General features: G+C 45.6%; 1 protein-coding gene across 1 annotated transcript in view; it reads left to right on the top strand.

Annotated features, from left to right (window-relative positions):
• Positions 1-26,171, top strand: part of LOC120059987 (latent-transforming growth factor beta-binding protein 2-like) — a 75,955-nt gene that overhangs the window by 30,327 nt on the left and 19,457 nt on the right. The window contains exons 6-25 of the mRNA XM_039009065.1: positions 9,595-9,717; positions 9,826-10,002; positions 11,464-11,907; positions 12,564-12,583; positions 12,771-12,807; positions 13,346-13,444; positions 14,404-14,529; positions 15,154-15,282; positions 15,459-15,578; positions 15,887-16,006; positions 20,020-20,142; positions 20,331-20,453; positions 20,564-20,689; positions 20,807-20,932; positions 21,057-21,182; positions 21,280-21,405; positions 21,938-22,063; positions 22,952-23,077; positions 23,429-23,548; positions 25,519-25,599. Of these exons, the coding sequence (XP_038864993.1) occupies positions 9,595-9,717; positions 9,826-10,002; positions 11,464-11,907; positions 12,564-12,583; positions 12,771-12,807; positions 13,346-13,444; positions 14,404-14,529; positions 15,154-15,282; positions 15,459-15,578; positions 15,887-16,006; positions 20,020-20,142; positions 20,331-20,453; positions 20,564-20,689; positions 20,807-20,932; positions 21,057-21,182; positions 21,280-21,405; positions 21,938-22,063; positions 22,952-23,077; positions 23,429-23,548; positions 25,519-25,599 (2,598 nt within the window). The remainder of the gene's footprint in view (positions 1-9,594; positions 9,718-9,825; positions 10,003-11,463; positions 11,908-12,563; positions 12,584-12,770; positions 12,808-13,345; positions 13,445-14,403; positions 14,530-15,153; positions 15,283-15,458; positions 15,579-15,886; positions 16,007-20,019; positions 20,143-20,330; positions 20,454-20,563; positions 20,690-20,806; positions 20,933-21,056; positions 21,183-21,279; positions 21,406-21,937; positions 22,064-22,951; positions 23,078-23,428; positions 23,549-25,518; positions 25,600-26,171) is intronic.

Genomic DNA, 26,171 nt, shown 5'->3' with positions numbered 1-26,171 from the left:
GACCCTCGTAGCGGGGGCCGGACTGAAAGCTACGAACTGAAGGGCGCCTCTGGAGGCTCCGGACTGGAGGGCGCCTCTGGAGGACTGAAGGGCGCCTCTGGAGGCTCCGGACTGGAGGGCGCCTCTGGAGGCTCCGGACGGGAGGGCGCCTCTGGAGGCTCCGGACTGGAGGGCGACTCTGGAGGCTCCAGACTGGAGGGCGACTCTGGAGGCTCCGGGCTGGAGGCCGTCTCTGGAGGCTCCGGGCTGGAAACCGTCACTGGAGGCTCCGGGCTGGAGGCCCCCGTTGGAGGCTTCGTGCCATGTCTCACCCCTGGAGGCTTCGTGCCATGCATCATCACTGGAGGCTTCGTGCCATGGATCATCACTGGAGGCTTCTTGCCATGGATCATCACTGGAGGCTTCGTGCCATGGATCACCACTGGAGGCCTCTTGCCATGGATCATCACTGGAGGCTTCGTGCCATGACTCCTCACTGGAGGCTTCTTGCCATGGATCATCACTGGAGGCTTCTTGCCATGGATCATCACTGGAGGCTTCTTGCCATGGATCATCACTGGAGGCTTCGTCCCATGGATCATCACTGGAGGCTTCGTGCCATGGATCACCACTGGAGGCTTCTTGCCATGGATCATCACTGGAGGCTTCTTGCCATGGATCATCACTGGAGGCTTCTTGCCATGGATCATCACTGGAGGCTTCGTGCCATGGATCACCACTGGAGGCTTCGTGCCATGGATCACCACTGGAGGCCAAACCAAAATAGAGACATAAAAAGCTCTCTACGGTCAGGGCGTGACAGGAATCACATACAGAAAAGTATTTAGGGTCTTTTTACCTTTTCACACCTACTCCCAACTTAACCCGCCAAGACAATGTGCTGTAGGATGTTGGTACCCAGCCAGGCGCTAATGCTTATTTCTCTCCTCACTGAATTAATGACAAATGAACGCATGTACGATAATATGCACCTTACTTCACAATTGAATTTAAATTAGGCCTAACTGAATGATAAGGAGGGTGATGAGGTTGATTAATGATGAGTTTGTGTTATGCCTATTTACAGTTGAAGTCGGAAGTTTACATACACTTAGGTTGGGGTGATTAAAACTTGTTTTTCAACCACTCCACAAATGTCTTGTGAACACACTATAGTTTTGGCAAGTCGGTTAGGACATCTACTTTGTGCATGACACAAGTCATTTGTCCAACAATTATTTACAGACAGATTATTTCACTTATAATTCACTGTATCACAATTCCAGTGGGTCAGAAGTTTACATACACTAAGTTGACTGTGCCTTTAAACAGCTTGAAAAATCCATAAAATTATGTCATGGCTCTAGAAGCTTCTGATAGGCTAATTGACATCATTTGAGTCAATTGGAGGTGTACTTGTGGATGTATTTCAAGGCCTACCTTCAAACTCAGTGCCTCTTTGCTTGACATCACGGGAAAATCAAAAGAAATTAGCCATGACCTCAGAAAAAGAATTGTAGACCTCCACAAGTCTGGTTCATCCTTGGGAGCAATTTCCAAACGCCTGAAGGTACCACGGTCATCTGTACAAACAATAATATGCAAGCATGAACACCATGTGACCACGCAGCCATCATACCGTTAAGGAAGGAGACGTGTTTTGTCTCCTAGAGATGAACGTACTTTGGTGCGAAAAGTGCAAATCAATCCCAGAACAACAGCAAAGGACCTTGTGAAGATGCTGGAGGAAACAGATACAAAAGTATCTATATCCACAGTAAAACGAGTCCTATATCAACATAACCTGAAAGGCCGCTCAGCAAGGAAGAAGCCACTGCTCCAAAACCGCCATAATAAAGCCAGAGTACGGTTTGCAAATGCACATGGGGACAAAGATCGTACTTTTTGGAGAAATGTCCTCTGTTCTGATGAAACAAAAATAGAACTGTTTGACCATAATGACCATCGTTATGTTTGGAGGAAAAAGGGGGATGCTTGCAAGCCGAAGAACACCATCCCAACCGTGAAGCACAGGGGTGGCAGCATCATGTTGTGGTGGTGCTTTGCTGCAGGGGACTGGTGCACTTCTCAAAATAGATGGCATCATGAGGGAGGAAAACTATGTGTATATATTGAAGCAACATCTCAAGACATCAGTCAGGAAGTTAAAGCTTGGTCGCAAATGGGTCTTCCAAATGGACAATGACCCCAAGCATACTTCCAAAGTTATGGCTTAAGGACAACAAAGTCAAGGTATTAGAGTGGCCATCACAAAGCCCTGACCTCAGTCCTATAGAAAATATGTGGGCAGAACTGAAAAAACGCGTGCGAGCAAGGAGGCCTACAATCCTGACTCAGTTACACCAGCTCTGTCAGGAGGAATGGACCAAAATTCACCTAATTTATTGTGGGAAGTTTGTGGAAGGCTAACCGAAACATTTGACCCAAGTTGAACAATTTAAAGGCAATGCTACCAAATACTAATTGAGTGTAATGTAAACTTCTGACCCACTGGGAATGTGATGAAAGAAATAAAAGCTGAAATAAATAATTCTCTCTACTATTATTCTGACATTTCACATTCTTAAAATGAAGTGGTGATCCTAACTGACCTAAGACATGGAATTTTTACTAGGATTACATGTCAGGAATTGTGAAAAACTGAGCTTAAATGTATTTGGCTAAGGTGTATGTAAACTTCCGACTTCAACTGTATCAGCAGCAAATAATTTGACCACACACCTTGGGGGTTGATACCATTCTCTTTTATGTTTTACTTTGTAAAAATAAGCTGTTATGGGACTGTTTTATTTACTATTACTCTATTACTAATCGAATGTATTGTAAGGGAAATGAAAACATGCTATGTGTTGCATTAAGCCTTTAGAATAATGCAAAACATATCCTTGACTATCTAACTTATGGATCGGGAAACAACTGATACCAGTCAGCCTGCACAGCTGGCCCATCGAAACTACACCTTAACTATACCGAAACTAATTTCACACATAATAAGAGTTAGCCTTTAGGCAAAATTAAATTGACAATCTGATGAGCATATTCTGCAGGTTCTATTACACTTACCTTTGTCAAATAGCTCTCATAATTCAAGAGTTTAGTTTAGTTTATTAATTCGACCATTTAAAAAAAAAAGCACACATAAAACTTGAAAAAGCAATACATGCACATGAGTAAAATCATGGAGGATAACACACAATCAAGTCTGGGACTTATTTCCATTGTTAAATCATGGAGGATAACACACAATAAAGTCTGGGACTTATTTCCATTGTTAAATCATGGAGGATAACACACAATAAAGTCTGGGACTTATTTCCATTGTTAAATCATGGAGGATAACACACAATCAAGTCTGGGACTTATTTCCATTGTTAAATCATGGAGGATAACACACAATCAAGTCTGGGACTTATTTCAATTGTTAAATCATGGAGGATAACACACAATAAAGTCTGGGACTTATTTCCATTGCGGTCCTCTTGAGACAAGATGGCTAGGCAAGATCGAATACAGTTAAACACAGTATGGCATTGAGATAATAAAACATAAAAACAAAGAAGAACAACATCTATCTCATCATTGCAGTTACATCGTAGGGGTTATTCATATGGGCACAGAAGACATCAAACATATTTTTGCTTATTTTTAAAGTTGCCCAGAGAGGACGTCATTTTTATGGGCAGAGGCAACTCATTCCACTCTGAGGCTCCAGTATACAAGACAGTACCTTTCCCAGCATTACTCCTGAACCTGTGTAAGCACACATTAGCAACACCTGATCTGGTGCTGTGATTGTGTTTATCCCTAACATGGGGAAATTACTCACTTAGATATCTGGGCGCAGAACCATAAATACTCCTGTAAACCAAACCTAGTCTAATCTGGGACACCCTAGCCTCAACAGGCAGCCAGTTGAGTTCCTGAAAGCAGCCCCTGCCTATGTGAGTATGTGGACTCACCTTCAATACTACCCTGATCAGCTTATTCTGGGCTATCTGGAGCTTCCCCTTCATAAGCTTAGATAAGCCCCCAAAACAGGAAGTACTACCGTAGTCAAAATGGCATTGAATGAGGGCAGTGGCTAGCACTTTCATGGAGTCCTTATCAAGCAGCTTGGACTTTCTAGCCAAACACTTAGTCCTGGCATTAACCTTCCCTAGCACTTTATTGGCCATGCTCACACCTCCCAAGCTTCCATCAAGGATACATCCCAAGTAGCTAACAGAGGTTTTAGTAGTCAGCACCTCCCCCCTTAACTCCACTCTGATTTCAGAGGACCTACTCAATTCAGGTCTGGATCCAAAAAGAATTGCCTCAGTTTTCCCTAAGTGCAGAGATGGCTTATTATCTCCAAGCCATTTGCTAAGGTTAGTAAGCTCTGTGCTAAGTATGCTCTCCAACATAGTTTTACTTTTGTGAGACACCAGAAGTGTAGAGTCATCCGCATAAAGGAAAAGACGGCAAGAACAAGCATCTTTCATATCGTTAATATACCGTAAAAACAGTAGAGGCCCAAGCGGTGCAGCTCTCTTTCCAAATGGCACTTTTTCCAAGAATATCGGTGCTGTCCATGCATTCAACACATGACCACTCGCCGGCAGCATTGGTCTGGCAACTAAGCAAAAACTAGTAGCATAAAAAACGTACCAATTTAAATATGCTATTCTGTCGCCAATTGATCAATCAATCAATCAAATGTATTTATAAAGCCCTTTTTACATTAGCCGATGTCACAAAGTACTATACAGAAACCCAGCCTAAAACGCCAAACAGCAAGCAATGCAGATGTAGAAGCACAGTGGCTAGAAAGGCAGTTTTTCCGAGCCACCGTGAATGGGCAATGAACGGGCAATAGAAACCAGATAGAAACTGATAATTGTGCATGTGACTTCAGTGAACTGAATGATGAGGAGGGTGAAGAGGGTGATTTAATTTAATTGATCTGAAGGATGAGGGTGAAGAGGATGATTGAATTTAGAACAATAGTGTAATTTTGATGAAGAACTGTGGGCGGTCTTGTCACGCCCTGACCTTAGAGATCCTTTTTATGTCTCTATTTTGGTTTGGTCAGGGCGTGAGTTGGGGTGGATATTCTATGTTCTATGTTGTGTATTTCTTTGTGTTTGGCCGGGTGTGGTTCTCAATCAGAGGCAGCTGTCTATCGTTGTCTCTGATTGAGAACCATACTTAGGTAGCCCTTCTTTCCACCTGTCTTTGTGGGAAGTTGACTTTGTTTAGGGCACATAGTCTTTGAGCTTCGCGGTTTGTTTTTGTAGTGTTTATTGTTTTTGTTCGGCGTCATTTTTATTCAATAAAAGAAAATGTACAATCACCACGCTGCACCTTGGTCCTCTCCTTTCAACAGCCGTGACAGGTCTAATTATTTTATTATGAAAGGCTGGACATGGTATATCATTTCCCCTGGGAGAGTCAACTGAATACAACATACAATGTGTGTAGTTCACAATGGCAAGCCGAACCAAACAAATGGACGCACTGACAGCATTGCAAATGCTGCAGAATCTAGATGAGTTGGAGTCGGATGGAGGATCAGATATTGAGCTTGAAATCGACGTTGCTGATGAAGAGTCTTCATCTGATTCTGATGTTGACTTCGAGCCTCCGCCTTCGATGCTGAGCGCCGCAGAAAAAACAGAACAAAGCCAACTGAGACGGTGATTCCAACTGCCACGGTGAGACAGGAGTCTGGGAGGGATGGCACGGTGAGACAGGCGTCTGGGAGGGACGGCACGATGAGACAGGAGTCTGGCAGGGATGGCACGGTGAGACAGGAGTCTGGCAGGGATGGCACGGTGAGACAGGAGTCTGGGAGGGATGGCACGGTGAGACAGGAGTCTGGGAGGGATGGCACGGTGAGACAGGAGTCTGGGAGGGATGGCACGGTGAGACAGGAGTCTGGGAGGGATGGCACGGTGAGACAGGAGTCTGGGAGGGATGGCACGGTGAGACAGGAGTCTGGGAGGGATGGCACGGTGAGACAGGAGTCTGGGAGGGATGGCACGGTGAGACAGGAGTCTGGGAGGGATGGCACGGTGAGACAGGAGTCTGGCAGGGATGGCACGGTGAGACAGGCGTCTGGGAGGGACGGCACGATGAGACAGGAGTCTGGGAGGGATGGCACGGTGAGACAGGCGTCTGGGAGGGACGGCACGATGAGACAGGAGTCGGAGAGGGATGGCACGGTGAGACAGGAGTCTGGGAGGGATGGCACGGTGAAACAGGAGTATGGGAGCGATGGCACGGTGAGACAGGAGTCTGGGAGGGATGGCACGGTGAGACAGGAGTCTGGGAGGGATGGCACGGTGAGACAGGAGTCTGGGAGGGATGGCACGGTGAGACAGGAGTCTGGGAGGGATGGCACGGTGAGACAGGAGTCTGGGAGGGATGGCACGGTGAGACAGGAGTCTGGGAGGGATGGCACGGTGAGACAGGAGTCTGGGAGGGATGGCACGGTGAGACAGGAGTCTGGCAGGGATGGCACGGTGAGACAGGCGTCTGGGAGGGACGGCACGATGAGACAGGAGTCTGGGAGGGATGGCACGGTGAGACAGGCGTCTGGGAGGGACGGCACGATGAGACAGGAGTCGGAGAGGGATGGCACGGTGAGACAGGAGTCTGGGAGGGATGGCACGGTGAGACAGGAGTCTGGGAGGGATGGCACGGTGAGACAGGAGTCTGGGAGGGATGGCACGGTGAGACAGGAGTCTGGGAGGGATGGCACGGTGAGACAGGCGTCTGGGAGGGACGGCACGATGAGACAGGAGTCGGAGAGGGATGGCACGGTGAGACAGGAGTCTGGGAGGGATGGCACGGTGAGACAGGAGTCTGGGAGGGATGGCACGGTGAGACAGGAGTCTGGGAGGGATGGCACGGTGAGACAGGAGTCTGGGAGGGATGGCACGGTGAGACAGGAGTCTGGCAGGGATGGCACGGTGAGACAGGCGTCTGGGAGGGACGGCACGATGAGACAGGAGTCGGAGAGGGATGGCACGGTGAGACAGGAGTCTGGGAGCGATGGCACGGTGAAACAGGAGTCTGGGAGCGATGGCACGGTGAGATAGGAGTCTGGGAGGGATGGCACGGTGAAACAGGAGTATGGGAGCGATGACACGGTGAGACAGGAGTCTGGGAGGGATGGCACGGTGAGACAGGAGTCTGGGAGGGATGGCACGGTGAGACAGCAGTCTGGAGGGATGGCACGGTGAGACAGGAGTCTGGGAGGGATGGCACGGTGAGACAGGAGTCTGGGAGGGATGGCACGGTGAGACAGCAGTCTGGAGGGATGGCACGGTGAGACAGGAGTCTGGGAGGGATGGCACGGTGAGACAGCAGTCTGGAGGGATGGCACGGTGAGACAGCAGTCTGGGAGGGACGGCACGGTGAGACAGGAGTCTGGAGGGATGGCACGGTGAGACAGGAGTCTGGGAGGGATGGCACGGTGAGACAGCAGTCTGGAGGGATGGCACGGTGAGACAGCAGTCTGGGAGGGACGGCACGGTGAGACAGGAGTCTGGGAGGGACGGCACGGTTTGGGTAGAACAGAGATGCACATGTTGCAGCACATCAGAGATCGTACTGTTGCTCATGCACACAGAAAAGGAAACCGTAGGTGGGCTTCTACTTTGTCAAAATAAGCTGTAACTGGACTTAATTAATTACTATATCTTTATTACTACTCAAATCTACAAATAAAGTTGATCAAATGGATTACACTGTAATGTTTTTATTGTAAAGGAAACGAAAATATGCTATAGGCTGTCACGCCCTGACCTTAGAGATCCTTTTTATGTCTCTATTTTGGTTGGTCAGGGCGTGAGTTGGGGTGGGCATTCTATGTTTTTGTTCTATGTTGTCTATTTCTATGTGTTTGGCCGGGTGTGGTTCTCAATCAGAGGCAGCTGTCTATCGTTGTCTCTGATTGAGAACCATACTTAGGTAGTCTTTTCCCACCTGTGTTTTGTGGGTAGTTGTTTTCTGTTTTGTGTTTGCACCAGACAGGACTGTTTCGTTTGTTCCGTTTTGTTATTTTTTGTTCTAGTGTTCAGTGTTATTAAAAGTCATGAACACGTACCACGCTGCACCTTGGTCCTCTCCTTCTTCCTCAGACGAACGTCGTTACATAGGCCTACATTTTGTCTAGGACTTTGTATAATTATACTAAATATTCTTGACTAACTATTGTTGTTATTTTTTATATTTCCACGGCAACGTTCTCTAGCGGGTACTTATTGTCACACCTGCTTCCGCTCCCCCTCCCTGGTGCTCGAGGGCGCCAGGCTGCCCATCATTACGCACACCTGTCACCTTCTTTACGCGCATCAGTGCTTCATTGGACTCACCTGTACTCCTTCACGTTTTGATTGCCTTCCCTATATCTGTCTGTTCCTCTGTTTCATGCCCGTGTCAGTATTATTGTCATTATGTTTTTCATGTCCAGACACTATTCTGTCGTCTTCAATCGTCTGTCCTTACAATTTTAGGCTGAAAGGTCAGGCAGTTATAGGGCATCTATCATCTGTCATCTAGGACATCTATCATCTGTCATCTAGGACATCTATCATCTGTCATCTAGGGCATCTATCACATGTCATCTAGGGCATCTGTCATCTAGGGCATCTATCACATGTCATCTAGGGCATCTATCATCTAGGACATCTATCATCTGTCATCTAGGGCATCTGTCATCTAGGGCATCTATCACATGTCATCTAGGGCATCTATCATCTAGGGCATCTATCACATGTCATCTAGGGCATCTATCATCTATCATCTAGGGCATCTATCACATGTCATCTAGGGCATCTATCATATGTCATCTAGGGCATCTATCACATGTCATCTAGGGCATCTATCACATGTCATCTAGGGCATCTATCACATGTCATCTAGGGCATCTATCATATGTCATCTAGGGCATCTATCACATGTCATCTAGGGCATCTATCACATGTCATCTAGGGCATCTATCATATGTCATCTAGGGCATCTATCACATGTCATCTAGGGCATCTATCATATGTCATCAGGGCATCTATCACATGTCATCTAGGGCATCTATCATATGTCATCTAGGGCATCTATCATATGTCATCTAGGGCATCTATCACATGTCATCTAGGGCATCTATCATATGTCATCTAGGGCATCTGTCACATGTCATCACTTGCCAGTAGCTCATGGTTTTGATTACTTACACCCCATATTACTACTTGGGCACATCTCAATGTGTGAAGATGACAAAGAACTAACTTCATCCATCTTCTCTAGCTGTCAGAAACGTTGTAGAATACAACACATTTTTGTGTATGGGAGTCTGTAATAAATATAGACTTAGGGATGAGAGTAAGTAACTTATTCCTATACATGGAGGTGTGTAATTGGATATGAGTTCAATATTACATAATGAAAGAGGTTTTTGTTAGTCAGGTTGTTTTTTTTGCCATCCTGACACCAAAAACATTGCCTCGATGCCTTGTTATAACCCAACAATCAGATACTGTATTATTTATTTTATGTATTTATTTAACCTTTTTTAACTAGGCAAGTCTACCATGATGTGTTTTCTTCTCCTAGACATCAATGAGTGCCTGATGAATGGGATCTGTAAGAAAGCTGAGTGTCTGAATACCAGAGGAAGCTACAGATGCACCTGTAAACCAGGCTACATGCTGGACCCTGCCAGGAGCCACTGTGTCTGTGAGTACTCCTACTGTCTGTTGCTATGACTGATGGCCTGTCTGTCATATGGTCTTTCCTTGGTGTGTGAAGTCTGTCTGATGAAGGCGTAAATGTTTTTTTGGACAGCGGACAAGGCTGTGTCGGACCAGAGGGGGATGTGTTACCGCTCAGCATCAGCAGGGACCTGCTCTCTGCCCCTCACCCAGCACATCACCAAACAGATCTGCTGCTGCAGCCGTGTGGGCACGGCCTGGGGCACGGCCAGTGACACGGCCTGCGAGAGGTGCCCTCTGCCAGACACAGGTACCCACACACACAGATCCTACTTCTACCACTCTGTCTGTTGCGCTCTTTTTCTCTAGTAAATGTGGTGGAGATGGCCACTCCAACCTCGATGAACTGGTCAAATACTTTGATTACACTAGGTGAACATTTGTTGGCTGGGTTGGATTTGAAAGGTGGTATGAAATGTGTGATCGTAATGAAAGCATACGTGCTACTCAACACAACAGTCGTTCAGGCTTCACTCACCGTATTATACTGGCTGCCTCTGCCCGCCAGTCATGTAATGCAGTTCAAAGATAACCCAAAGTGTTTAATGTGGAATAAGCTCAAAACAACAGAACCTTCATATGTCAAAGCTGCATAATATTATAATAGTGGGAGTCAATCTTGTATCACACAGGTTCTTGGAGGGAAATGCCAGTAATAGTCCAGCTAGCAACCCCCCCCCCCCCCAAAAAAAAGAGTCAAGCCAAATGAAACATGGAAAATGGTTGTCATCCTATTTTATACTTGCAGATTTTATCTTCAAAGTCAGAGAAAATAACATTATTTAGAGTGGTGCCTGTTTCGGTGAGTGATTCATGGAGGTTGTCACAGATCAGATATTTGAGAACCAGACCAGACCTCCATGGTGCTCTGCCAGACTAGTACTCTACTCTGTGGCTCTGTGTGCAGATATAGTCCACATACAGCCTGAGTACCCTGAGTCAGACACTGGCTGTTGTATGACCTGACAATCTGTCAGAGCCATGTTGAACACAGAGAATCCCAACTCATTATTAGTAGTCTGGTAATAGGAGCACGTTGACTTCACATCATGTCAGACTTAAGGCTCTGATGTGTATAGAGCCACAAACCCCCAGCTCCATCCGCATTATAGACATCAGTCAGGAGACTATCATCATATCCACGCTTCCTGTACTTAACCACAATGCTATCAGTATTAGAGATTCTCCGTCCTTTATAACATTCGCCTCTGTTCCAGAGGCCTCTGTTCCAGGTCAGACAGGGGACAATACTGTTTAACTGTAATAGATTTACCCCTGCTGAAGTCTGTTGGGCTCCAACACAAAGAGATGCAATCACCCTCCTTTTATCTCTTCAGTCAGTCTTCTACTGCCCAGAGTTCAAAGGTCAGATATGTTACATGATCCTCTACTTCCCCCTTGGCACTGCCCTGAGTGTCTGACACATCCAAATCCACCCTGTGATACCCTCTCTGACGGCTGTCACTGCCCTGGCAGCTCCCTCCCTGGCCATGGCTGAAACCCAATCGCCTTCACAGAGGAGAGACTACAGTATGGCATGCTGTACATAATGGTATTACACGGATGGCTTATGGTATTGCTGCGAACACCAGACAGAAATGCGATCCATAATTACTGTCTGGCAGCGTTTCATGTTAGCTCAGGAGCCCAAGGGGGGAATAAGGCCCTATGATGTTTTCTATGGTTCTTTGTTGCCCCTGTACGCCTGCAGATCATTTCAAGGAGATCTGTCCCGCTGGCCACGGCTACACATACTCGCGCTCCGACGTGCAGATCTCCCTGAGACAGCTGGAGGAAGAGGAGCTGAGGAGGACAGGTGTTTCCTGGGAGGCCCAGAACCCTAGCCACCCCCAACTGCCCCAGCAGCCAGCTCAGCCCCCGCAGCAGCTGCCCCACGTCCCACTGACCCCACAGATCCCACAATACCCACACCATCCACAGGAGATCCCCCAGACCCCACAGTACCCCCACCATCCACAGCACCCCCAAGAGCTCCCACAGCACTCCCACCATCCAGAGCAACCCCACCATCCAGAGCACCCCCAGACACCTCAGAACCCTCAGTACCCTCACACCGTACAACAACCCCGGTACCCTCTCCATCCAGACCCAGACACACAGCATCCAGCTGAGGAGACCCACAGCCAGCCACAAGGTGAGAACAAGGATATTATTATACATACTTTGTGGCGTTTGTGTCGACCACTGATAATATTATTTCTACAACACACTGTACTAACATTGATTTAAAGTTGCAAGGTTACACAATGGAAACCCTTTTAGTAGACAAGGATAAAGTAGCTATTTACACAGATGAAAACATCAACAGGATGTTTTTTATCCACAAATAACACCTTTATCCTCATCTACTAAATAGGAAACAGTATTTGCTTCCTCTATCTGTCAGAATAAACCTCCCTTAAGTGTTTGAGCAGAGGACTTAATCCACACAGGTCAAACATCTGCGACCTCTGGATCTTCTGTGAAACATTCTTCTTATTTGCAGTTATGAGATAATTTATCGCCATGGCCCGAGCAAAATGATTTATAGATTGTGTCTTAATTATCTAAGATATCTATTCTCCCTTCTTTATTCCATGGACTGTAGTGTACATTATTATCAGAGTCCAGGTCTTCTCCCCGGCTTAAGAGATAAATGTTTTATTAGAAACAAAGACCTTAAGATGGCGTCTAAACAGTAAAATGCCCGATGAGAACATAGATTGATATCTCAATGGTTATATGTGATAATGCAAACAGAATGTCAGCTTTCTCTACTGATAAAACGGCCTCTTCTCTGTCTCCTAACAGATGTGGAAATATTGAACCCGGTGAGTTCCTCTTCTCCAAAAAAAGCACATGCTTTCGAAATGTTTATTGTAGAAAAAGCTTCCAGCATCTCTGTAAGACACATATGGTATTAAGTCTTTCCATACAACATATGAAGAACATATTTGAGTTTGATGATTATAACGTGTATTATAACCCAATTATAACCTATTCTTGCTTTTTCCACAGTCTCCTGTTGCGACAGACTCACCATTGAAGTACTCCGGTAATTTATCTAATTTCCAATTCATCAAAGAACCTTGTCACAATGGTGTCTATTCATATTCATAACTCATAATCCCGGTTTCAGCCTGTAATTTACTGTGGTGTTTTTACACAGAGGTCCTGTAGATCATGGTGCATTGATAAAGCAAATGAGCACGCCAGAGAAAACAGAGGTTTTACCATGCAGTAAGGCACGTGGGGTCCTGATCCATTTTCTATGAATCGCTCACACACAGCACACAGCAGAGGCAGCCTGCGCCGGTACTCCACTGCCAATGACATTGATAAAGTATATAGGTTGAGTTGATCTATGAGTCCCGCTGATGTCTTTTATTGTGTTTTTTTTAGCAAGCAGAAAGGGCATATTTCATCTTTACATCCCTGCCATGCTACCGTAGGATGACCTGAGGATGACCTGAGTGATTGTCATGACATTGCCGGTTGGAAAAGCAGATACTATATCAGTGTCTCTCTCTCTCTCTTTCCCTCTCCCTCCCTCTCTCTCCGTCGCTCTCCCTCCCCCCAACTCTCTCCAGTAGATGTGGTAGAGAAAGTCACTCCTGACTCTCCCATCAACCTGGGGCCTGAGTCTGATGGCCAGCATACAGCCTCCATCATCGTGGCCACTCAGGTCACAGGTGAGAGTCATGGTCACAGTACACTGCATGGCCACGCCACTTCAATGAAATTACGTTGAACCAACGTGGAATAGATGTTGAATTGACATCACTGTGCCTTCGACATCCACTGATGTTACGTTAGTAACAGTACATTAAGAGATGCAGTTTTATTTTGATTTGATGGGGTGATGGTCAGAAGAACAGTCTACTCATAATTCTCCCCAATAACTATTTAAATGATGACTTGCAAGTAAACTTTATTCTTTCTAGATACAGATGGGATTTCTCAATTAATTTGTGAGTTGTGTCCAACAGGCCTGTTTGATAGACATTTCTGAGAGCTGACCTGTAGTTTAGCAAGGGGAAGCAGAGCATGTGTTGTCCTCTTAGTGGACCCTCTCCTCCAAGCCAACTTGGCTTCAGGCTTCCGAGTAGCACAGAGGGTGAGAAGGGCGAGAAACCAGATAGAGTGTGCCTTTTGGAAGAGATAAATGGACTGGACAGCTGCCAGGCGCTGGGCCTGCATGAAAAGAGGAGAGAGAAGACTGTGTGTTTGTGTGTGAGTGACTCGCGGTCATCCTATGGAGAGGGTCAGAGCTCTGAGCCAAACCCAGTAGCCCACCCTCAGCTTGTGCTTACAAGAACCACTTTGGACTGAAACAAACAACCGACAAGTCCAATGACAGGCTTAACAGTGCGTTGCCCTTCTTCTCGTCCTGACCCTTAATGCGCGCCCCCTGTTACAACACTACACCAACCTGTCCTCCCATCCAAGGCTCCACCATAAAACAGCCTGAACGTTTCCATGGAGAATAACATGTGGTGGACGAGTTAATTTTCTTTTCAGTAGATCGTGTTTAGGAAGAGTTGTGTACAAAGGGTTACCCAATAGGATCGGACGAACACGGCATGTCTATGTACTGAGGTATTGTATTGAATGTTCACACAGGTTACTCAGTGTCAGTATCTTCTCACAGATATTGACAAGTGCGCCATCACTCCAACCATATGTGGCCATGGGCTGTGCGTGCCAGTGCAGACAGGCTACACCTGCTACTGTGACCCCGGCTACAAACTGAACGCGCTCCAGACCAACTGCATTGGTAAGACGGGAAGAGGTGGGCGGGTAAAGGGGGCTTCTCCGAGGGTTCTGTCAGCTCTCCATATCATTGTCTCAACACGAGCTTCGCTGTTCACACCACATACTATACAAGCACAGAGGCCTTGAGAAATCAAGAGCCAAGTGAAAGCAATCCCTGTGTTTATGTTGACCCGTTATGCGATGCCTGACAACACGGTCGGAGTGATCCAGAGAGCTGCCATGGAGCTTTAATCCGTTACCTCACTCTGCAGTCGCCGTCCAAGCCCTGCTCTGGGCCATCACGGAGGAATGCCTGCACTCAACTGCACTGTGGAGGGGCTCCAGAGTGAAGGGTTGGAAAGTGCAAGGTCTTCAGTGGTGAAATGTAACTGAAATGTAACACTCTGGCCTCTCCTCCCACTTTCTTTCTCTCTCTCTCTCTCTCTCTCTCTCTCTCTCTCTCTCTCTCTCTCTCTCTCTCTCTCTCTCTCTCTCTCTCTCTCTCTCTCTCTCTCTCTCTCTCTCTCTCTCTCTCTCTCTCTCTCTCTCTCTCTCTCTCTCTCTCTCTCTCTCTCTCTCTCTCTCTCTCTCTCTCTCTCTCTCTCTCTCTCTCTCTCTCTCTCTCTCTCTCATTCTTTCTCTCCAGATGTGAATGAGTGTGAGGAAGACCCTTGTGGAGGGAAGGGCCGTTGTGTGAACACCTTTGGCTCCTACACTTGCCACTGCTACAGCGGCTACAACCAGGTCATCACCCAGAACAGGAAGTTCTGCCATGGTAAGAGGAGGAGGCAAAGCATGCTGGGTGCTGTAGTTTTAGCTGTAGTTTTCCTGCTCTCATACCAGAATAGAACTGGTAAGGACAAATTCAGACAAGCAATGTTCCTCTAATGAGCCAGATTTGTAGAACAAGTCTTCTTTGTTACTCTGACTTGTTCGGGTGATTTTGTGCAGATATAAATGAGTGTGACATGGCCAACAAGTGCCAGGATGGGGACTGTTTCAACACAGAGGGATCTTACACCTGTGAATGCAAGAGTGGCTACGCCAAGTCCTGGAGGGGTCAGTGTGAAGGTGAGTCCAGCACAGAGACAGATAGGCTTAACACTCTGAACTAACAGAACATCACACTGCAGCTTGGCCTGCGGTGTTTATTGACTGCCCTGGGTTCATATCCAATCCAGCCACAGAACAGCCATTGTTGTTTTTTCCTTAGTTCTGAGCCAATGTAGAGACTTTAAATTGGAGGCCGTACCAGAAGGAGGCTGTGTGCATGGGTATTGGTCTGTGTGTGTGTAAATGCAGACTGGATCCATCTAATCGAAGGCTTGTTTTAATGGTATTTCCTCTCCTCCCCTCTCCCTCCCCTGTTCCCTGGCCAGATGTGGATGAGTGCCAGGACCCCCGCTCATGCCCCAGTGGAAGGTGTGTCAACGCCCCAGGCTCCTTCCAGTGCCAGGCTTGTGGCCCCGGGTTCAAGGCTGCCAGAGGGAGATGTCTGGGTAAGAGTGGCCTCCAAAGGCCACGCCTGGAAATGAACTGGGTTTCCCTCCTAAACTTCTTTATGATTGGATAATATTCCCCCAGCCTGCCTGGCACACTTTACGTGAGCAAAGCTTGCTGTTGGTAACACCAGAAATGACCAATAAGACGTCATCAGTGCAACAGTGAATGGTCTTAAGGACGTGTTGACAGGCCTGATACTCTACAGTTTGACATCAAATTGGACACAGCTGAATTAGATTTTTCACTTGTGTTTTAGCTCAAAAGTCTGGAGTCATTGAGGATTCTAGAAAAATTATCTCAGGGCTTGAGTGAGTGACTCCTAGACTAGGTCCTCTACTCTCTCACGTTTTAATCGTTTCTTTTCCCCCCCCTTCAAATACAAACTTATACATATAACAACAACTTACAGACACACACAAACAATGACTACATCTTATCTGCCCAGACCCGCATGCTCACTCCCCCATCCCTCATTATTGTTTGCCACTTGGCCTTAAATTTTAGCAATTCGTTTTTTCTCGGTCACCCATGGTATTTCAAAATTACAATAATAAATCATTAGATTTTTCCATTGTGTCAATGATGGCGGATTGATTGACTTCCAAGATTTTAGTATACGTTTTTTCAAGATGAGTGATGAGAAGAAAATCGTCCTGCCCATTGGGTCTCACTACACCCCCATATGCCATGTGTTGAAATATGCAGACAGATGGATTCAAAATAAGTTTACATTGTAATACAGTACTTCTGACAGCCAACTTTCTAGCTCTGCCCACAACTTCCAAGACTTTATAGCATTCCAAGAAAGCATGGATTATTGAGTCATTATTAGTTTTACACTTGAGACATGACTCTGCCTGTAGAATTTGTGAATTTCGTCTCTTGTATAAAAAATTCTAAACATTAGTTTATACTGGATTAGGCATAAATGAACTGTAATTTCATTAGTTATGCTCCAACTTTCCCTCCATCTTGTGCCAACATCAGTTATTTTTAAGTCTTGGTTCCAATACTTTATATTTTTTTCTAAGAGATTGTCAGTTGGATATGCTCTCTGCAAGGTTTTATATATCTTACCTATCATATGAACATCCTTTTCTGACTCAAATAAGATTCCCTCAAGGTTGCTCTGATGTCCAAAAGTGATATGCCACTTTTAAGTTGCATGTATTTAAAACTATCTACATTGGTCAGTCCAAAATACATTTTTAATTCTGCCATGGAAATACATGTATTTCCTGTTACCAAGTCATTTATGGTTTCTATGCCTTTAGTTTTCCATGTGGACCAATTCATTGGTAAATTCTGAAATGCTATCAAAGGATTGTTTCATAAGGTTGTGTTTTTAGGGAGTGATATTGGTTGTAGAATACGTTTCTTGTAGAATACGTTTCATTGTCTTCCATATTGTTGTAGTGTTCTATGAACTATGAAGTTGTTCATGTTCTTAGCTTTATCCTTTGAAAGTAGACACGACTGAATTAGATTTTTCACTTGTGTCTTAGCTCAAAAGGCTGGAGTCACTGAGGATTCTAGAAAACGTATTTCATGCTGTAATCCTCTTTTTAAAAGGCTTAATATTGGATGTTGTATTTTCAGGGGACTGCCACATCACCCCAACCACAGTGCAGAGTAGCAGTAGAGGCCTGGTGGGGCTTGAGTGATGGCAGTGAGTTAGTGACTCCTAGGCTAGGTCCTCCACTCTCTCACTCTTTCCCTTCCAGTGGCTCCATTATTTGTGTAATATCTGCCCCTCCTGCTCTCCCCACCTATCCCTAGCCCCCGGGGCCAGACCCATATTGTTTAAACACATCGCCTTGTTTTTGCTGATCTTTTCATATCATCTGCTGCTGTAAAAGATTGTTTATAATACTTCATTTTGGGAGAGTCAAAATATTTTCCCTTGGCCACAGCCTTAAACAAACAGCCTATTATTTTTTGAATGGCTCTGGCCACTGCAGTGGAGTCCAGCAGGGCTAGGTCTTTAATACAGGTGCAGGACTGGAGTGAGGACTGAGATATATGGATGGGTCAATATTACCCCACTGTTAAAATGCCCTGTCAGACAAACAGGGCTGTGGTTAGTCACCTATAGCCCTGCCTCTGTTACACTATAACACCTCTATGAGGGTTTATACAGCTCCAATACACAGTCCATGACACACTATACAAGGTCTGTAGCATGCTGAAGGAGCCAACAACACAGCGTAGCAACACAGCGTAGCAACCCCCCTAACCTTGAGGTGCTCATGTTACATAAGAGGCACTCCTGGCTGGTATTGCGTCATCTTCTCCCTCTCGCCACTACCACCCCCACTCATCCAGAAAAGGGTTGAATATTTGAGCTTCTGAGGTGATTCATTTGTCAAATTCAAGTTCTCCCAGTCAGTGGTGTAAAGTACTTAAGTAAAAATACTTTAAAGTACTACTTAAGTCGTTTTTTGGGGTATCTGCACTTTACTTTACTTTACTAAAATTGTGCTATCTGGTTTGCTTAATATAAGGAATTTTCAATTATTTGTACTTTTACTTTTACTTTTGATACTTAAGTATATTTTAGCAACTACATTTACTATTGATACTTAAGTATATTTAAAACCAAATACTTTTAGACTTTTACTCAAGTAGGATTTAACTGGGTGACTTTCACTTTTACTTCCTTTTCTATTAAGGTATCTTTTAATCAAGTATGAAAATTGAGTACTTTTCCCACCACTGCTTCCAGTCTGAACTCACATGTGAAAGGTGAACGTAATGTTCAGGCAGTTTTTGACATTTCTAAAATGTCTTGCCAATGATTCCTATGACTAAACAAGGCTGGAGCTTACCTCATGGGTTCTTTGATGACTTCAATCTGATTACTTTCCCTTCAAAGAAAGTACTACATTAGCTCCACTGTTGTCTGCTAAGAGGTCTTTAAACACATACAATCAATCCTCTCATAGCGTTCTATGTTATGATGTGGAGTATGACTAGCTGCTGAGAGGCACTTCCTCTGGAAATGAGGTGGAACACAGGAGTTAAATAAACCCCCACTAACAGGACCAGCAACAGGCTAATATCCACATGGTGAAGGAACTCAACTAAACCAGGGACCATGTATGCAAGCAGCAAGTGTGTTCCCCATGTTTGTTTCCAGCATCTGCCTTAGTCAATTGCCCCTACACTCTTTACACTCTTAGAAAACCTAAAAGGGTTCTTCGGCTGTCCCCATAGGAGAACCCTTTTTGGTGCCAGGTAGAACCCTTTTGAGTTCTATGTAGAACCCTTTCCACAGAGAGTTCTACATGGAACCCAAAAAGTTTAACCTGGAACCAAAAATGGTTCTCTTATGGGGACAGAACTAAAGAACCCTTATGGAATCCTTTTTTCTAAGAGCGTAGGACAGTAGTTGTAATCCAATTGGATAAGCCTAATTGGTTGTGCGATAGAGAGAACAGCTCCAGTCCCATGTCAGGCTTATCGTAGAGGACTGAGAGATGCAAGGAGATTGCAGAAACAAAGTTTTGGGCCGTACTGACAGACGTCTGGCTAGAGCCACCGCAGGCGAGGCAAGGCACACACAAAGCCCTGCCTGTGTTCCAATGGATGTTTTCAGCGCTGTAGCCGTCTGTTTCTACTGTCTCATTCACCTCACATTAAAGCTGCCTGCACAGCTGTGTGGAGAGAGTTCAACTCTGCCCACTCAAACATCTCCATGCTCGATCCACACACGAGATAGAGCTGTCTGGCACATGCTTAGATCCATGAAATACAGTTTTTGTTTTACACCTTTTGGAGTCTACTTTAAAACAATGTTTTTGCATGATTGTTTCTACAAAAATAAATTGTTTCTGCCGTTATCCTGTGTATTGACTTAGAGCATGCAGGGGAAAAGAGTAAGGCAGGGCAATAGATAACGACAAACATTCACGGTAACAGTGTATTCCTACTAATCATGTCATGGGTTGTGGGTGTTTTTGATACCTGTCATGGTGACCTTAATGTTAGTGACCTGTCTCGCCCTCAGACGTAAACGAGTGTTTGGACCAATCGGTGTGCTTCCATGGTAGGTGTGTCAACTCCGAGGGCTCTTACAGCTGTAACTGTTACCAAGGATACCAGGCCTCTTTGGACAACAACAGTTGTCAAGGTACTTGTTTGTGAAAACAGTCACACATCATACATTTTCCAGGTTTGGACTTAAAGTAACAGTGCTCTGAAGGGGCAATAGTGCTACTGAAGAAGCCTTAAAGGTCCAGGGGCTTTCAATAAATGTTGTTAACAGTGAGGAGCAGTGGTGGTTTAACGAGGTCCTCCTCCATACTGTTTTTTCTCCAGATATGGATGAGTGTCTGCTCCCTGGTGCCTGCCTCCATGGCAGGTGTGTCAATCTGGATGGCTCCCACAGGTGCAGCTGTAACCCTGGTTACCAAACCACTCCTGACAGCAGGGCCTGTGACGGTCTGTAAAGGATTAGATATGTGGAATATGACTCTTCACGGTATAACGCTGTTCTCTTTGAGCCCTGAGCTCTCTGTGGCTTTTTTAATGCCTCATCATTGTTTTATTAGATGTCGATGAGTGTGCTACTCCTAATGTGTGCCCCGGGGGAATTTGCACTAATACCGAAGGTTCCTACTCATGCAAGAACTGCAGCCCGGGATTCCAGCGATCAGCGGATAAACAGAGATGTGAAGGTACTGTATGTAACCTGTACAACCTTTAGTGTTTCTGTCAATGGTATAACTACCATGTCAGACAGTGTGTAGCAACCTACTGTACATTCTTCATGGTAATCCGTGTCTTTGTTCCAGATGTGGATGAGTGCTCCCAAACAGACATGTGTCTAGGAGGGGTATGTGCCAACACAGAGGGCTCCTTCACCTGCACCAGCTGTAAGGACGGATACAGGGTTTCCCAGGACAGGCAGAGGTGTGAGGGTGAGTCCAGTCAAAGCCTTCCCCAGCTGGCACATTCACCCACGCCTTCTAAGACTTGCCCTTTGTGTGTATCAACTGTATCAATAGTAAATCTTGTCTGTGCTGGTCTGCGTGTCTCCTCCAGATATTGATGAGTGCCAGTCTGGGTCTGTGTGTGCTAACGGAATCTGTCTGAACGCTGAGGGCTCCTACTCCTGCATCACCTGTCCCTCAGGCTACAGCGTCTCCCTTGATGGAGAGCTCTGTGAAGGTTTGTCCATCCTCCCTGATACCACATCTAATGGTCTGTCCTGAAGGAGTTGTATGTTACTGACCAGTCTGAGTTTGTTTGTTACTTATTGGAACAGATATTGATGAGTGTGTGCTGCCCACTACGTGCCCCAAGGGAACATGCACCAACACAGAGGGTTCTTTCATCTGCACCACCTGCAGGCCAGGCTACAGAGTGACTGAGGATGGGCTGGAGTGTGAAGGTGTGTTACGCTATGCTGTGTAAGGATGTTAGGTTCTGCCCTCGGCCCTGCGTGTGTCAGATGTAAGAGAGTGTGCCAGGTTATGACCCACTGGGCCCTGTGTGAGTCCAGCCAGGCCTCTCTCTCACACGTTGCCTGTGTTAACAGCAAGCTCAGGTTGTCTGTAAATGGCATCAGGTGTGACGACTTGGACACAAAGCCCCTCTCCTGAGCTAAAGATCCCAAAATACTCCTTCCAGACATCACATCATAACTGGGTCCTGGATCCCTCTCCCTCTGGCACCATGTGTTCAAAAGAATGAGCCATAGGCCTCAAATAAAACACAGTGAAGTCAGCCAGTCCCACTGATAGATCAGCTGGAGAGATAGATGTGTTGACAGTGGAACTTTATGCCATATCATTTATAAACTGATCAAAATGATTACATGCGGCACACTGTCATGTTTTCCACCAGGCTTGCTGTCCTCTGCTACAGCTCAGGGATGTAGCAGTTAACAGGGCTTCTCTCTGTCTCTCTGTCCTGTTGTTCAGATGTGGATGAGTGCTTGGTGGCTAACGTGTGCCCAGGCCAGCTGTGTAGGAACAGTCCTGGATCCTTCTCCTGCAGGAGCTGTGGGACTGGCTTTACCCTGTCTGAGGATGGCTCCCACTGCATGGGTAAGACTGCCTAACTAACCTCTGGAAAACACTCACCCCCACCCTCCCCTTCTTCTCCCCAAGAGGAAGACTACAGATCCAGTCCGATATTATTCAATGTTATTTCATGGAAGGGTGGATCGAGACTAGGAAGAAGATCTCCTTTTTGAAATGTTTTGCTCTGGGAAAATCCTGAAAACAAGTTCAATTCAGATTTTGATTGGGTTTTAATGGATGTCTCCGTGCCAGGAAAAGATTAACGGCCTAATTTGAAATTAAACCGACCTCTGCCCTGCTCGTATGTAGTCAGCACACACTGTGGAACTCCTCTTTTGACCCACAGGCAAACGGAGCCATTTCAATCACTTAACAATGGACTGCACTATTTTCCCAATATTAAATATAATCTGTACCAGAGCAAGGAATTTCCAATGATCACATAACAGAGAGCCAGGGAGTGTTTGTTGATACAGTAATTATACCCCACCTGTAATAGCTTGCTGTTTTGGAATTGATGCCTGTCCTGCATACTTAGCCTATCTCTCCACCCTTTTTAATAAAGCACTGTCAGTGCAAGCTAATAAAGGAGGCTTTGCTTACTGTATGTGCAGACTGACTCCTTACATTCAGCCATTAGTCATGTTATCAGGCCAGAGACTCTGAGAGGCTGTCTCCTTGCATTCAGCCATTAGTCATGTTATCAGGCCAGAGACTCTGAGAGGCTGTCTCCTTGCATTCAGCCATTAGTCATGTTATCAGGCCAGAGACTCTGAGAGGCTGTCTCCTTGCATTCAGCCATTAGTCATGTTATCAGGCCAGAGTCTCCTAGAACTGATGGGCTAGATCTGACCTCACTCATGTTATGATGCTCTCTCTGTCAATCTCTCTCCTTCTCTCTCTCTCCTTCAGACATAAACGAGTGCCTGTCCACAGGGGTCTGTCCCATGGGCGTTTGCAACAACACAGAGGGTTCTTACTCCTGTATGACCTGTGACCTTGGCTACACGCTGGCGCCCAATAAGCTCTTCTGTGAAGGTACACATTTTTTTACTGGGGACTAAACTCTAATGTCCCTTCACTCATGCTGGAAGTTCTCCTCTTATGCTGATGATTTATTTCCAGTCAGTCACAGCTCTGCATGGTAGACCAGCACTGGCAGGTGTGATATGAGTCGTCATAATTCCCTGAAGTCAATTCTGAAAATGATGTATATTCTTGTGGGAGGTTGTAACACTTTCCTCGAAATTTTGGCTGCATTATTTGGAGGTTAAACTAAGAACCCACTTGGATTAATAGCCAATGATCTGCCATCTGTGGTGTGAATGTGTCACGCTACATTAGACTGTATGGTATGTGTGTTTCCCCTCCGTGTCCCCTCCCTGGCAGACATCAATGAGTGTGAGGACAGCGGTCTGTGTCTGGGAGGACAGTGCACCAACAGCCCTGGCTCCTACAGCTGCTCCTGTCCCCCGGGTCTGGAGCTGGTGGATGGGACGTCCTGCAGAGGTACACACACAAACACATCAAAAGCGGAATTCTAGGATTCCACGGCCAACACAACCACAGAGACAGGTACAGTGCCTTCAGAAAGTATTCATACCCCTTGACTTATTCAATTTTTTTGTGTTACAGTCTGAATTCACAGTGGATTACATTTTTTTAAATTCACCCATCTGCACACAATATTCCATAATGACAAAGTGAAAACATGTTTTTAGAAATGTTGGCAAATTTATTGATAATGAAGTACAGAAATCTTATTTACATAAGTATTCACACCCCTTTGCTATTACACTCCAAATTAAGCTCAGGTGCATCCAATTTCCTTTTATCATCCTTGGGATTTCACTACAACTTGATTGGAGTCCACCTGTGGCCAATTCAATTGATTGGACATGATTTAGAAAGAAATACACCTGTCTATAAGGTCCCACAGTTGACAGTGCATGTCAGAGAAGAAATAATACCATGAACTCCAAGGAACTGTCCGTAGATCTCCGAGGTAGAATTGTGATGAGGCATATATCTGGGTAAGGATATACATCAATTTCTAGAGTGTTTAAAGTTTTTTAAAGCGCACCGTGGTCTCCATCATTGGAAAATTAAAAAAATATGGAACTACCAAGACTCTGCCTAGAGCTGGCCGCCCAAACTGAACAAGAAGGACCCTGGTCAGGGAGGTGACCAAGAACCCAATGACCACTCTGACAGAACTACAGAGTTCCTTGAGATGGGAGAACCTGCCAGAAGGACAAGTCTCTACAGCACTTTACCAATCTGGGCTTTATGAGAGAGTGGCCAGACAGCATCAGGGACTGGGAGACTGGTAAGTATAGAGGGAACAATGAATGGAGCCAAATACAGACAAATCTTTGACGAGAACCTGCTTCAGAGTGCAAACGACCTTAGACTGGGGCGAAGATTTAAGTTCCAACAGGACAATGAGCCAAAGCATACAGCCAAAGCAATGCTGGAATGGCTTCAGAACAAGAATGTGAAAGTCCTTGAGTGGCCCAACCAAAGCCCAGACTTGAATCTGTTTTGAAAATCGGTGGAAAGACTTGAAGATTGCTCTTCACCGCCGCTCCCCATCGAACTTAACAGAACTTGAGAAACTCTGCAAGGAAGAATGGGAGAAAATCCCCAAATCCAGAAGTGCAATGCTGACAGACATACCCAAGGTGACTCGGAGCTGTAATCACCCCCAAAGGTGCTTCTACAAATTATTGACTCAGATGTATGAATACTTATGTAAATGTGACATTTCTATATTTCATTTAATAAATTAGCAAAAATGTCTAAACATGTTCTCACTTTGTCATTATGGGGTATTGTGTAGATGGGTGAATTCAGGCTGTAGCACAACAAAATGTGGAATAAGCCAAGGGGTATGAATACTTTCTGAAGGCACTGTAAGTACAATGAAAAGGCTCTTTATTGCTGATCTTAAATAGCATTAGTTGATTGTTTCTGTTTTAAACTAAGCGCCCAGTTAAACGTTTAAGGAGGCTAGGAGGACTGCGGTATAGCCTGAATTTAACATTGAGCCCAGAGGAAAAACTAACAGCTGCAGAGTTACTTCACTCACACAGAGCATTGGTTTACGTTCGTGCAGGGTTGCCCACCGTACGTGGCTTCGTTGCGGGATGTGGCATCGGCGTTGAAACTGTGTTCCCCAACAACTCTGGTGGGGAACCTAAGTACTTAGGCTGCACTCACATACTCACTTAGGCTGCACTCACATACTGGAATAAACACTTTCCTTTAGATGGTGCTATTGTGAGCGTTGTACAAGTCCACTCTCTGTAGTCGAAAGCTGGATGGCAGGCTCTCCCTGCTGCGCCAGGCATGTCCCCCATGTCTGTAACATTCAATTAGAGCATGTACTGACCTACAGCTTGGAATCACACACACTAGGCAAAAGCACTTTACTTTAGTGTTCTAGAGAGTGTTGCAATGTAGTCATTTTCTCCCAGGCGATCAGTGGAGAAAGACAGCGGTGGAGGTGCAGCGAGAAGTCAGAGTGGAGAGGTTCCAAGTCCAATGGCGTGTTGAAGGTAAGCCTCCATTTACTTTTGCCTCTAGTTCTGGGGCGTGTTTAGCAATTAGTTCGGAGAGGGAGGACGTGATAGGGATTGACAACAGCTGTCTCATGGTCAGTATAGTCCATGCCAATCTGTAGAATCACAGCACAACCTGTGAAGCAACTAAATAGTTCATGCAATTCAATTTCACACGTGAGAATGGCAATTGTAAATAACACAGCACACATGAGTGAAAGGCACTCATAAAATAGGGGATGCTAGCAAAATATGACATGCTGATAAGTAATATAATACATTTGCTGATAATATAAAGTATACTGAACAAAAATATAAATGCAACAATTTCAAAGATTTTACTGAGTTACAGTTCATATAAGGAAATCAGTCAATTGAAATGTAGTAGGCCCTAATCTATGGATTTCACATGACTGGGAATACAGATATGCTTCTGCTGGTCACAGATACCTTAAATAAAAAAAGGTAGGGGCATGGATCTGAAAACCAGTTAGTATCTGGTGTGACCACCATTTGCCTCATGCAGCATGACAGACACATATCCTTCGCATAGAGTTGACCAGGCTGTT

The sequence above is a fragment of the Salvelinus namaycush genome, chromosome 15 (assembly GCF_016432855.1).
Source record: "Salvelinus namaycush isolate Seneca chromosome 15, SaNama_1.0, whole genome shotgun sequence".
NCBI lineage: Eukaryota > Metazoa > Chordata > Actinopteri > Salmoniformes > Salmonidae > Salvelinus > Salvelinus namaycush.
This window is presented reverse-complemented; position numbering and strand designations above follow the sequence as displayed.